The 14,080-nt window shown below is 33.5% G+C and overlaps 1 protein-coding gene across 2 annotated transcripts; it reads right to left on the bottom strand.

Annotated features, from left to right (window-relative positions):
* Positions 1-8,482: 8,482 nt before the first annotated feature.
* Positions 8,483-11,676, bottom strand: LOC107630515 (20 kDa chaperonin, chloroplastic). 2 transcript variants are annotated; one of them, XM_088509194.1, is made up of 7 exons: positions 11,219-11,676; positions 10,541-10,610; positions 10,275-10,462; positions 9,626-9,805; positions 9,348-9,503; positions 9,078-9,155; positions 8,483-8,814 (listed from the first exon to the last, which is right to left on the bottom strand). In XM_088509194.1, exons 3-7 carry the CDS (start codon positions 10,443-10,445, stop codon positions 8,641-8,643), a joined length of 759 nt encoding a protein of 252 aa, XP_088365320.1. In that variant the 5' UTR covers positions 10,446-10,462; positions 10,541-10,610; positions 11,219-11,676; the 3' UTR covers positions 8,483-8,640. The 2 variants fall into 2 exon arrangements, with proteins under 2 accessions (XP_088365320.1, XP_016189161.1); XM_016333675.3 differs by lacking the exon at positions 11,219-11,676 and having other exon boundaries at positions 10,541-10,670.
* Positions 11,677-14,080: the final 2,404 nt, after the last annotated feature.

The following is a 14,080-nucleotide window of genomic DNA, read 5'->3' as shown; positions in this document are numbered from 1 at the left end:
ACGCGAAGTGCGCGTGCGCGCCGGTGCTGAAGTTCCCAAAATCCACATCTTCATGTTCCTTCCTTTTGTGCATGCTTTCTTTCTCTCTTCTAGGCCATTCTTGTCCTATAAATCCTGAAATCACTCAACAAATACATCACGGCATCGAATGGCAATAAAAGAGGATCAAAATATAGCAATTCTAAAGCAAAATAAGCATGTTTTTCATCATGGAGCAATATTAGGAATAGAACACAAAACTATGCAGTTCTTGTGAATAAGCGTGAAAAATATCGACAAAAATCCCCAAATTCTACACAATATAAACCATAAAATTGGGGTTTATCACTGCTATCTTTCTTTACTTTTTTTTTCCAATTTTCTATTTTTCTATTTTTCTATTTTCTCTACTCTATTTTTTAATTTCTTTTGATTTAATTAAATGTTTATTTTTATTTCTTTGTAATTTTCATTTATTAAATTATACTGCACTTATTTTGTAATTTAATATTTTTATTTTTTTTTATTAATGGTTATTGTATAATAAAATTTTATTAGTATTTTTTTTCTATGATTGGTTTGCTGAGTATTTTATATTTGTATTATACTTTTAATTTTTTTGCGAAATTATAAATTATATTTTATAATATTTATATTTATTAATAAATTAATTTAAGTTTATAAATTTATTTTTTAGTAACGAAAAAATATTTCAAAAAAAAATATAATCATTCGAGTTTGGATCTCAAATAATTTATCAACCTCTTCTAGTAAAAAGATATTTTTAAAAATTTAAAGTAAAAAGTCTAATAGCAGATCCTGGACAATGACTAAAAATTTTAAATTATATTTATAATAATAAAATATAATTAAAAAATTAGGGTAAAGTATAACTTTTGTCTTAATGCATGTTTGCGTTTTATTTTTCAAAATATTTTCAACATTTAATTTCATTCAATTTTCTCCCTGACGTTTTTTATTCAATCAATTTTGGCCTTAACGTTTTTTATTTGTGTCAAAACTATCTCTAAAATTTTCAATGTATTCCTAACATTTTATATAAGTTAATGTCTAGGGGTAATTTTGACACAAATCGAAAATGTTAGGGACAAAATTAAATGTAACTAAACATTAGGTGTATTTTAAAAAAAAGTTGCAAATATTAAAAACAAAAAATACACTTATCCCTAAAAAGTATTGTCTTATTATGTATGATTTGCCCCCACTAACAAAATTTTCTGGATCCGTCACTGGAGGCGCGGCGCCACGAGACACAAGCACTCACTAGGAAGCACAGCGGCAGGAAGAGAGGAAAGACGCGAATAATGGAGAACACCAGGCGTTAGGTGCAGTGATGGCGAATGAGAAGATCAAAACACGAGGCAGAGGGAGCAAGACCGCTAGCAATAAGCACGAGAGGGACAACGAGCGGAGGAGAGGCGGCAAGACGCGAGCATGCAGTGGATCCGGCGAGAGCACACTCACGATGCGGTAGATCCAGAGGAGACGCAATTTATGAGCACACGATACAGTGAACCGAGGTGAGAAAGTTGGGGGGAGATGGGGTGGCGCTGTGCCTTTGTGGATTAAATTCCCATAGTGGTCTCCAGATTTGCCTCGTGCATTTAGATTCTAATTATCCTATTCTAGTCCTCGAGATTTCATTCTAGGCTACATACTGGCCCTTCACGCCAATTCCGGCGTGAGTCAGTAACCGACTTGCTGATGTGGCACAGCCGCTGCTATCTAGGATCAACAAAACAGCTAGATGACGTGGATAGTGTTTTGTAATTCCCCAATTTAGTTCCTGCCCCTTTTATAAACCCTAAATTGGGGAATTGCAAAACACTATCAACGTTATCTAGCCGTTTTGTTGATCCTATGTGGCAGTGGCTGTGCCACATCAGCAAGCCAGTTGCTGACTCACGCCGAAATTGGCATGATGGGTCAGTATGTATCCTGGAGCACAATTTTGAGGACCAGAATAGTCAATTGAAATTTCAGGGACTAAATTGGTGTACGAACCGAATCTAGGGAACCACTATGGGAATTTAGTTGCCTTTCTGTGTGGGAGTGAAAGTGAGAGTGCTGGGGGTGGGGTGGGTTACTGAACTAGGCCTAGGATTTTTTCTTTTTAAATTTTGAAGGGGATGGTTCGTGATTCGAATTTAGGGCAAGATTATCAGTGAATAAATTTGCCGGTAATGCTTTGCGAGTGACCAAAACGCAGCGTTGCACTAATTAGGATTACAACGAATTTATCTGCTAGTAAAACTAACGGTAATATTCACGCCAATTTTTTTTCCCCTTCAATTATTACCAGCAAATTTACCATCGAAATATCGAATCTAACGGTAACTTTTTTACTGACGAATTTATTACTAAATCTGCCGGTAAACCCGCCACTAACATTCGCCGCTAAATTTCGTTGGTATTTAGCGTTTTTCTTGTAGTGTAATCTGGTCAAACTTGGTCAAATTCAGTAAAGATCGATAAAAATCGGTAAAAATCGCATGAATCAACTTGATCAAATCCAGTAAAACCTAATTAAACTATGCTATTTTATTATTTATTTTGATAGCAGTTGAGCTATGATCGAGAATTAGATGCATGAGATGAACAAGTCCGTGCATTAGCAGAGAAGAAAAAGAATCAGAAAAAGGAGGAGTGGACGAAACTTGAGCTACAAGAAAAGCAATTAGACTTTGATCCTGATAATTCTCATTGTGTTACTAATACACTGATATAGCCATTTGCATATACAAGGCATACACACAAAGCTTAAGCACAAGATAAAAACTACAACTGTCAAGGACGGATAACAGAAATCAGTTGTTAGCACTAACTGATATCTAACTAACATAAATACTATACTCACTCATAGCCCCCTCAAACGTAGCTCTGGGTTTAGAAACCATTCTAAGTTTGTCTTTAAACTTTTGGAAGAGAGGTGCTGATAGAGGTTTGATAAAGATATCTCCAATTTAATCTATGGATGGAGTGCTGATGACATAGAGCTCCTTCTGGTTAACTAATCTCTGAAAGCAATGAAGATCAACCTCCATATGTTTACACGTTGTGTGAAGAACTGTATTAGCTACCAATAAACATGCACTCTAATTATCACAATAGATAGTAAGAGCAATTGGTTGTTTGACATGAAGTTCCTTGAGAAGCTGTTGTAGTGATATTACTTTAGATTGTGTTGCAACCATGCTTCTATACTTTGCTTCAATGTTACTCCTACTGATCTTTGCTTGTTTTATGTTCTTCTAAGACACAAGATTACTCCCTAGGTAAACACAGTAGCCAGTGATGGATTTTCTGTCTTCTAAATTCGCTACCTAATCAAAATCTGTACAAGCAAAAAGCCTGAGATCGGTTTTTAAATTGAATGCCTGTTGTAACTGTACCTGTAACATATCGAAGCATGCGTTTTACAACCTTATAATGCTCAATGGTGGGAGAATGCATGAATTAAGAGACCCTGTTAACCAAAAAAGCAAGATCAGGTCTTAAGATAGTTAGATATTAAGAGCTCCTACAATTTCTCTATACTGTTTGGGATTCTCAAAATGCTCAGCACCATTAGATGTTAATTTTAAAGCTGAGAGCCTGAGACCATAAGAGTAGGCATTGGATTTGTAGTTCCATTTTTGCCTTTCTCAATAATTCTTTGGCATTTTTTTATTGAGAAACTAAAATTGATCCATCTGCCAAATAAGAGAATTCTAGACCAAGAAAGTAACTGAGGTTACCAAGAATTTTCAAGGGAAAGATTTTAAGATTAGATATAAGATTGTCAATTTCATCATTGTCACTGCTAGTGACTACAATGTCATCTACATAAGTTAAGAGAACAGTAGTAGAGCTATTAGTATGTTTAATAATTAAAAAATGTTAGATTTGGTGCGAGTAAAGCCAAAATTTAAAAGAGTTGCAATCAATATATCAAACTAAACTCTTGGAGCTTGTTTCAATCCATAGATTACCTTTTTTAGTTTGCAAACCTGAGACCCATTGTCAAATTGATAGCCAGCTGGTGGAGTCCTATAAACTTCTTCTAAATTGTCATTTAAAAAGGCATTATCAAAATCAAATTGCCTTAAAGTCCAACCAAGAGACAAGGCAATAGTAAGAACAATCCTAATAGTAGTAGGCCTTACAATAGGACTATAAATTTGACTATAGTCTATACCTTCAATATGTAGAAAGCCTTTGGTAACAAGCCTACCTTTATATATTGTAATGTTGCCAAAATGCTCTCTTTTAATAGTAAAGACCCACTTTGAGTCTATATCAGTCTTATTTGTTGGTGATTCTACCAAATCCCATGTCTTACATCTTGTTAGAGCTGAAATTTCAGAATCCATAGCTCTTTTCCATTGAGGGCATTGAAGAGCTTGTTTCACATTCTTTGAAAGATTTTGAACCAAATCATAAGGTTCTTGAGTGAATGCAACAAGATCTTGAGGATTTGTATTTTTGGTTTTAGATCTAGTCGACATACTATGAGTGTTGATTGTGGCAGGGGGAATAGAACTGATAGACAAATCAAAAGGTAAACATATCTCATAGGGTTTTTGTGTGATACAAAACTCTGTGTAGCAACAGCATTAGTTACTTGAGTATCAAGGCATATAGTTGGTTGGGGTAGAGATGTCAATTCTGTGATAGTGGCAGCACTAGGACTCTAGGAGGTGTTATAGTTTGTATAGTAGGTTTCTAAGGTGGTTGATGGAGTTCTAAAAGTAAAGGTCTGATACATTGTTGGTCAAAGAAGACTGCTTAGTGCCAAATAAGGAATTGTATGGAAAATCGGTTTCATCAAAACTCACGTCTTGAATAATGAATCTTACTCTCTTTGTCATATATTTGTAACCTTTATAACTGTTATCATAGCCAAGAAACACACACTTTTCTTATTTAAAAGCAAATTTAACTTTGTTATATGTTCGAAGATAATGAAAACAAGCACACCCAAAATCCTCAAATACTTATTGTCTGGTATCTTTCCAAAGAGCATGTCAAATTGTGATTTGTTATTTAAATCAGAACTAGGCAATCTATTTATGATATATACAGCAGAAGTAAATGAATGTTCCCAAAAAGTCATTGGTAGAGCAGCAGTAGCCAAAAGAGATAAACCAACTCTTCTTCACACCACCTTGTGTGGGTGTGTCTAAGTAGGGACATGAGATTCTATGCATGGTTCCATGTTCAGTTAAGAATTGAGTGAAAAAGTGTGACATAAACTCCATCTATTTTGTTTGTTAAAATTAAAACATTAATGAACTTAGTATTGCATCAACAAAAGATATATAATACCTATATCTATTTTGAGACACCATAGGGGATGGACCCCAAATATCAACATAAACAAAATCTAGAGGAGCACTATAAATAGAGTCAGATTTAGCAAAGGGCAATTGGTGCATTTTTCCCATAGTACAGAATTTACATACACGTGCAAGATTAGAATCATAATTAACGGAAACACCACATTTTTTCAAAATAGAGAAAATAATTTGCATTGAACTGTGACCTAAACATTTATGTCAAGGTTCAATTGTTACATCTTTATTGTTTTGTGCTACAAAAGCTGTTTTAGTAGACAAATCTGAATTACTTTGGTTACAAGAAACAGACTTATTACAAGAATTGTTCACTAAAGATTCATCAGAGGCAGGTACAAACGAATTATGAAAAGAGTAGATTCCATTATTAGTTTTGCCTTGGAGAATAACTTTTCAATAATCCTGATCATGCATAATACAATCATAAGGCCAAAACTCAAAATAGATACGATTATCTAAAGGAAATTGAGATGCACTTAGCAAGTTTTGAGTAATCTGAGGAACATGAAGAAGTTTAGTAAGCAGAAAATTGATTTTACTGCTTTTATTACAAAAAATTGAAGAGCCTTGAGTAAGAATTCTCGTACCTTGGCCATTACCTACAAACAATTGATCAAATTCATGGATTGACGGAGTGGAAGTCAGCAAATTGAGTGAATCTGGTGTAACATGGTGATTAACACCAGAATCTAGGTACCACACATATTCTTGATAATTCTGTGGATTTGCGAAATAAGCACATGGCTGATGAAATTGAGAAGGTGGTGGTGGTGGCTGAGTGTTGGAGTAGGAAAACACATATTGTTGTAACTGAGAACTATTTCCATATGCTTGGAAATTGGAATCAAATATGTGACATAATGTCTGAACAACATGATCTTGACGACCACAGAGTTGTCACCAAGGCATATTACCTCGATTGGTGAAACGTCCTCCACATCCAAATCTTCCACATATACTTCGTCGAGAAAGAGCTCGTCGATCAAATTCAAAATTGTAAGGTGTAGTAAGTTGAGCAAGGTTTTATATTGGAATGCCACCTTGAGGTTTCTTGTACCTATTGAGCATGTCATCAGGTTGTGAGAAAAGATTCAACTTCTGAAACTTTATAAGATCCCAAACATGACATTACAGAAGTGATGAAGACAGTGTACTCTGCAGTCCATCAAGAATTGCAGAAATGTGATCATCTTGTTGATGTTGATATCCAATAGCATGTAAAGAATCCACCAAATGTTGAACCTTAGAGAAAATAATAAGGAATTGTACCAGTTTTTCTATAGATGTTAATTGAGCCTTCAAACTTTGAATTCTTATGACAGAGGGCTCAGAGAAATAATCGTTGATTGTGTTCCAAATTTCATGAAATTGCTGACAATGAATAATCTTGTTCTTGAAGGTAGTTGAGACTTAGGCAGGAAGCCAAGTTGATAGGATGAGATTATCAAGTCTCCATTATTTGAAAGCTTCAGTTTCTGTTTTGGTCTTCTTGGCAACATCTTTTCCATATCGTTGTAGGATTTTATATTGATATAGATGATCTTCTAGGCTTACTCTGAATTGTGAGCAAAACCTGATGTCTCCACGTATTTAAGTTGTTGTCATCCAACTTATCAAAAATCGGAACTAAAAACTAAACATATATTATGAACATGAAAAGTAAAATTAGATTTTATATAATTATTTAATTATATCTAGAGCAACCAATTCAACTTGTGACCCATTAGTAATTTAATGACCCAATAGTGTGACGAGTTCAATTCTAATAACTATGGTAATATTCTCATTGATGAAGATGATGCTCAATTTTCAGTGACTTTGTATTTGTAACTATTATTTCCTAATAAGTACCACATTAGTGGTTCTGATTAGGGCTGGAAGTGAGCCGAGCTGAGCCGAGCTAGACCAAGCTCAAGCTCGGCTCACGAAAATTGAGCTTGGCTCACGGCTCGACTCATTAACAATCGAGCTTATTTCTTAAGCTCAAGCTCGGCTCACCAAAAGCTCACGAGCTGGCTCGAACTCACGAGCTGGCTCAAATAAGAGAAACATAAATTCATAATCTATAATTTTATATCAATAAATTATAACTTATATATTTTTAAAAATATTTGAAAAGATCAATTTTATATATTGTTTATCTATCAATAAATTATAAATTTTTTATTTATGTCCTTTATTAAAATTATATGTAGAAATAAATATAAATATTAAATAATTAAGATTGTTATAAAATATATATATATATAATCGAGCCAGCTCACGAGCTAATGAGCTGAGCTTATCCAAGCTCAAGCTCGGCTCATTTAATTTATGAGCTCAATTTCAGGCTCAAGCTTGGCTCACCAGCTCATGAGCTTAGCTTATCGAGCTGTTAACGAGTCGAGTTTGAGCTGGCTCATGAGCTAGTTTGACTCACTTCCTGCCCTAGTTCTGATTACGCGGTGACAGGTACTTGAAGCCTTGTCCAAAAACAATAGTTGTTTTATCCTCTTGTCAAGTTAGACCTGGAAATAGAGGCCGAAGAAGTGGCCAGCTGCAACGATGACAGCCATCATCATGCAGGGTTAAGATTGGAAATCACTTGGCCAACGATGGACAGTGGATCACCATACAGTAGTAAGGTGCGTATTGGATCCAAACGGGAGCACGGAAGAGGAGGGGAAGGTGGACGTAGAGGGAAAAGAAAATATATTGCCATAATGGATGTTGAAATTGGTGTAATTCAAATTAAACCATTAAATTAGCATAGTGCATGATGACCCAAGAATGTGCATAACGTCGATGGAGAAAAAAATTTTCAGCCCCGAAATTAAATGAACACCTTGTAATTTCACATCTTGTAATTTCTCGAATCTAGGAATTTTGGTGAATTCTATGATACCTATAACTTGGTGCCTAACTTTTGCCTAACTTACTTTTTATGGCAACTTTTGAATATTTAATGATTATTTACTTTTATACTTTTAAAACTAAATATTGATTTTTAACCCTTTTTGGTAAGTTAAGCAAGCACTTTTAGGCATCATAGCAATCACCTTAGGAATTATACTGTTCTCTATTTAATCTACCATTGATCACAATGGTTTTAAAATGCCCTAAAAGATTCCCTACATGCTTTTGGAACATTTAAGGAGAGGTGGAAATTACGGACAACTGAAAACAATTGACATTACCAGAAGTTTGTAGATTTTCTAAGATAATTGCAATGAGCTATGTTTCAATTGTCATCGCCGATTAAAAATAATCCATTTTCCTCAAGAACACAAAATTTTTAAGTTACAAAACACAGAACAATTTGTTACTAGGAAAGGACAGCCATGATATCTGAGACCCTCAATGCAATGTAGTCCGAACCATCTTTTCCCTTGAAGTCGTTCCCAGCATATTTGGAGTACAAGACTGTGTTCCCAGGATTAACAGACAATGGTTTTCTGTTACCTTCCTCATCAAGAGGCCCTGGGCCGATCGCAATTACCTAACAGCATTAAACACATTACAACAGATTTAGTTCGGTCAAAAGGATTGTTTACCAGAGTCCACACTAAATTAGGGGCCAATGAAAAAAATATGTTTGCTTTTTGTTTTTAATAGTGTCGTCTATATTCAAGATTTTCTTAATAAATTATAGTATACTCATTTTCAGGGTACCAAACAGGCCTTAAAGCAATCTTCTTCATAAGAGTTGTTGGGTAAAGTATACTATCTTTACAAAGAAGAGAGTATTCAAAAGAAACTTACCGTTCCAATAGAAGGTTTCTCCTTGCTTGCTTCGGTAAGCAACAAACCACCTGCAGTTTTGTCCTCTGCTTGTGCAACCTGCAGTTAAAATTGAATCAATAGAAATGTTTAAAGATATTATTATAACTATGACATGGTGTCTAAAAGCAGAGACCATATTATCTTACAATGCTACACTTCAGAATAATAAATGTCAATCCAAAGTATAAACCTTCAGAATTGCAGAAATTACAAAATAAATCCTGCTCTCTAACGAAAATAGGATGAAACCTGTATTAAGACTCTATCATTCAACGGTTTAAGATCCTTGATCTCATCGGTCTCGAGGATACCAACAATGTCATCGTCCTTCAGTATAAGATGCTTTGCACCATTGAACTCCACCTCAGTACCAGCATATTTCGAATACACAACTTGCGCACCAATCTATACAAAGAGAAGCATCAAACAAGCTAAAATTGACAAGAATATCACGTTCCCTTGAAAAAGGGGAAAAAAGTTAAAGATAGATAACTAAAATTATATTGATTCTAAGAAATCAGCAATACCTGAACACTAGTTTCTATTTTGCTCTTCCCAGCTGATTTCTCCTCTCCAACAGCAACAACCTCACCACCCTGTGGTTTTGTTTGAGCAGTTGAAGGAAGTAGAATTCCTCCGTCGGTCTTCTCTTCTGCTTCCTTAATTTTAACCAGTACTCTGTCGCCGAGAGGCCTAATAGCAGTGTACTGCAAGGGAAACACTCACTAAGAGACATTACAAGAATGGGTTACAAAACACATAAATTGAGTACTCCAAAATTTCGTAACAAAATCTCCAGGCTTACATATCAACAGTTATCCGATAATCATGTAATTTACCAGAATACCTAAAATTAAAAGATAATGGTCCCTGAAGCTGTTTTGATTGAGGACTGTTTGCATTCTTCAACAGTTTTGTACCATCTTACATAATTTAAGCAAATAAATTGTGCTCGCACTGCATATACCAAGTTAAGCCCTAAAAGATAAGTTTTTAATTTTAGCTTCTAATTCTAGAATGCTAGTGACAATATCAAACTTCTTCAACATTCGCAACATACACACTAATAAACAAAACCTATTGCACAATTACAGTATTCTTTTAACCGAATTACAACAAATTTCTCTATCCTAATAATAATTATAAAAAAAAAAAACATCGAAGTAAAAAAGGAACCTTTGGAGCAACAACAGTGGCGGCTTTGACAACCAAACCCCGGAAGGACCTTTGAGTGAGGGTTCCAATTCTGACGACGGAGGGGAACTGAACCGCCGAAGGTCGAAGCCCTTCGAACGACGACACGTTCCTCGAGGAAATTGAGGATGCTGTTAGCTGAGCTGTCGCCATTGACCAAAACTTAAGCACTGCACAACAAAACAGATTTGATAAGACAATTGATGACGTTGTTATTATTATCATTATCATTACCAATTCACAATTACCTTCGTGGAAGAAGAGTGAGCGACAAGAGAGAGAGTGAAGGCAGTGAATGAAAAGATAAAAACCCTAACACTATGTTTGGTGAGATGGAAAATGAATGGAAAGAAAATGGATGGAAAATAATAATTTTTTTTGTTTGGTTATCAAAAAAAATAAAAAGAAAAAAATTTTTATGTGGTTCCACTAAAAGATTTTTTTTTCTATCACAGGCAAAAAAATAAGAAGAAAAGTGATATAATTTTGTATTTTTAATATTATCCTTAGTTATATTCTTAGTTATATTATTATTGACAAATATTAATATAAATTTAGTTTTAATATATTATTATAATAAAAATTTATATTTAAACATTATATGTATTAGATAAATAATTTAAATTAAATATATAAAATTATAATATTTTATAATATTTATAAAATATAATAAAATATGAATAAATAAAAATATTTTTATTTTATTTTATGATAAGGGTATTAATGTAATTTTATATTATTATAATTTTTTTTTCTTTTCATTTTTTTCTTCATCCAAACAAAGAAAAATTTTCTTTCTATTTTCTTTCCATCTATTTTCTATTCATCTAAACAACATACAAATAACTCAACTTTTCCTTCCATTTTCTTTCCTCTTATTTTCTTTCTTTTCATTTTCTTTGCAACATCCAAACAAAGTGTAAGACGATTAGGAGAGAGAAAGCTTGGTTGGGTTTTATCTGATATTAAAGATACTTCTAGAATGAACTAGCATATACACTGTATGTCCCGCTGGAGAGTGGATAGCGAGTAGTTAGTTCAAGTGTGGTATGCTTGCCCTGCTTACCAACCCGGACCCGGAAAATATAGATGGGCTGCCAAAATTTTGAACCAAGGTTGTGGAAACTAGAACTAGGAACACGAACAGAGGCGAGGAATACCAGAGAGATTGGAGAAGCAGGGAACCGGCAAGAACAGAGAAGCTAGAAACCGACAAGCTTTCCCGGTGGCAACGAACGAGGCGGGAGTGCATTGAACCAGTAACCACAATGAACGAGAGAAATTTTAGTGTAGCTAAGGACACCAGGCAGCACAAGACGATGACAGCGAGTGAGAAGGGGATGGACGCCGGTGGTAGTCAATGAATGATGCCCAAGGCTGATAAGACAGACAGACTGGTTAGGTTGGGTGAGTGGGTAAGAGCGCGGCGATGAACGGGTGAAGTCGAAAAAATGGAAATTTAGGATTTGCCAATTAGAGTTACCTACATATATTATTTATTCCGGACCTACGGATCAGATCTGCAGATCGATGTGTGATATTATTATTCGCAATTCTATTAAGATGCGGATCGAATTTTATCAGATCCAATGATAGATACGGATAAATATTACAGATATACGAATATTATTTAATTTATATTCACTTTTAAATCAGAATACAGCATTGAATTGGTCAAGTTAAAATTAAAAAAAATTAAGTTTACTCTAAGTTTAATAGAATTTTAATAACATATTATATTTATGTAAGAAATATATTTTTAAATTTATTATTTATTAAAAAAATTATACTGCTTGAACTAGTTAATTAAATTTTTTATTAATTTTTGACTAACTCATTTGTAATCAATTTTTATTTTTAATTGAATTGATTTAGTGACTAATACCTAATTGACAAGGTTAAAATATTTAAATTGACCCATTTGATTTTAATATAAAGAAAAAAGAAGATATTATGTTCATAAGTTAAAGAAATTTATTCAATTGTTTCTAAGAGTTTTTACTCTCAAATTTTTGGGATTGCTTTATCAAAAAAATGTTAGTTGTATTTTTGTATTAGTTTGAGAAAGTTTTTGAAATTTTATCTGATATTTCAAAAAAAAAAAAATCAAAGCATGTCACACATTCGTGATGATAAAGTTGAGGTTAGTGATAAGAGATCTTAGAAGAAGACTGCTCAAGAACCTACTCTTTCACCAAAATCAATTTCTTGAAAGATTCTAAGGGTGAGGTAAAAGGTTGAAAAAGAAGATTAAAATAAAATTTGAGAATTTTAAATCATCACCTAAGACAATAGAAAAATTCTAAGAAGAGGCTCTAAGGCTTAGAGAACTCACACTTAAAGTGTCTAAGAGAGTTCAATCAACCTCATAAATAAAAAAGGTACATGTGAATGAAGAAGTGTCAATAGCTTATCTCACAGCAAAGCTTTTATAAAATTAGAAGTACATCATACTGATATGGACACCTCAGAAAGAATTTAAGAAAAAGCTGAAAGTTTTTTTAGGAGATATAATCACCTCAAAAAAGTGTTGATACATGTGTTCTTATTTCTTCTTTATAATCAAAACCTACCAAAAAGAAATCTATTAATATATAAAACGTAACCAGTACATATCTCGTTACTCGATTAGTGTCACAGCTCCATACTTAACATGTGTGTATGCTGATTTTATAATATGAAACCTACTGAAAATATATTAATAAAGAACTTCAAATACAATAATATTATTATTATTATATATATTCTATATTATCTATACTATATATTATATAATATAAGAAAAAATAATATATAAGACACTTTTTTTTCATAATGTCTCTTATTTTATCCATTGGATTTAAAACTTCAATTCAAAGCTCTCAAGGAATTTAAGACCTGATTCCTCAGCCACAAATTCTAACATTGCTTATCTTTACTATAACACATACCGAATACTCAAAATAAGATGGGTGAAAACTATGACTATGTTTCTGATGTCAATGCAAGGAAACTTTGTTGGAACTTTAAGGTATATGTGATCAGGATTTGGGAACATCTAAGTAAGTTCAACGAAAAGGAGGTTGAAAGCATAGAGATGATCCTTCAAGATAGTAAGGTAATTACATCACAAACAAAATTGCTATTACTAATATGTTACACCTAAATCAGTATAATACACAAGTATAGATGTATCTAATGAAATATATTTGTTGGTTTGTTCTATTGAAAAATGCAGAGTGGAAGGGGTCATACTTCAATACCCAAATCTATAATTAAAAAATGGAGTGGTGTATTTCAGGTGTTTCAGATGTATATTATGACGAACTTTATAGTGGTGGACAATAGATCATAAAAAAGCGCACTCTATATCGCTGGATACTGACTTTTTCACACAGGATGGAAGTCAATCATGTTATGAATCCTACCTTTCCTCTTGATGCATTTCTGTTCAAGATTATATCCGAATTGCTCACGGCCGATAAGATCGACAACTCAGAGCTCTTTGGTTAGTTTTTTCCCAGCGAGTTTAAAATCATCATTATAGAAATCAAGTTTACAAGAAATCTATTTTGTTTTCCCTTAGACATGATTGGTGAGATGGTTGGAAAGCATGATCCCAGAGAGTTGGTCACCAGTAAAGGGAAGGAGATCAAATGGCTGGTTGTGGTGTTACAAGATCTAGAGTAAGTTTTCTTGTAGGAAAAAAATATGTAATTCATATAACACAACTCACATTCATATACTACCTGCATTCTTTTGTATAGTACTAATGGCATTCTTCTGTATGTGTTATTTTAAAATATAGA

The sequence above is a fragment of the Arachis ipaensis genome, chromosome B3 (assembly GCF_059453495.1).
Source record: "Arachis ipaensis isolate K30076 ecotype BB chromosome B3, ASM5945349v1, whole genome shotgun sequence".
NCBI lineage: Eukaryota > Viridiplantae > Streptophyta > Magnoliopsida > Fabales > Fabaceae > Arachis > Arachis ipaensis.
The sequence above is the reverse complement of the archived record's forward strand: the minus strand, read 5'-3'. Positions and strand labels throughout refer to the sequence as shown.

What these genes read in the sequence shown, in the direction of transcription:
- LOC107630515 (XM_088509194.1), bottom strand. Translation starts at nt 10,445, where the DNA reads ATGGCGACAGCTCAGCTAACAGCATCCTCAATTTCCTCGAGGAACGTG. An exon ending in CCACTGTTGTTGCTCCAAAG is followed by an intron (nt 9,806 to 10,274) that starts GTTCCTTTTTTA and finishes TTTCCCTTGCAG; the next exon opens with TACACTGCTATTAGGCCTCT. An exon ending in AAATAGAAACTAGTGTTCAG is followed by an intron (nt 9,504 to 9,625) that starts GTATTGCTGATT and finishes CTCTTTGTATAG; the next exon opens with ATTGGTGCGCAAGTTGTGTA.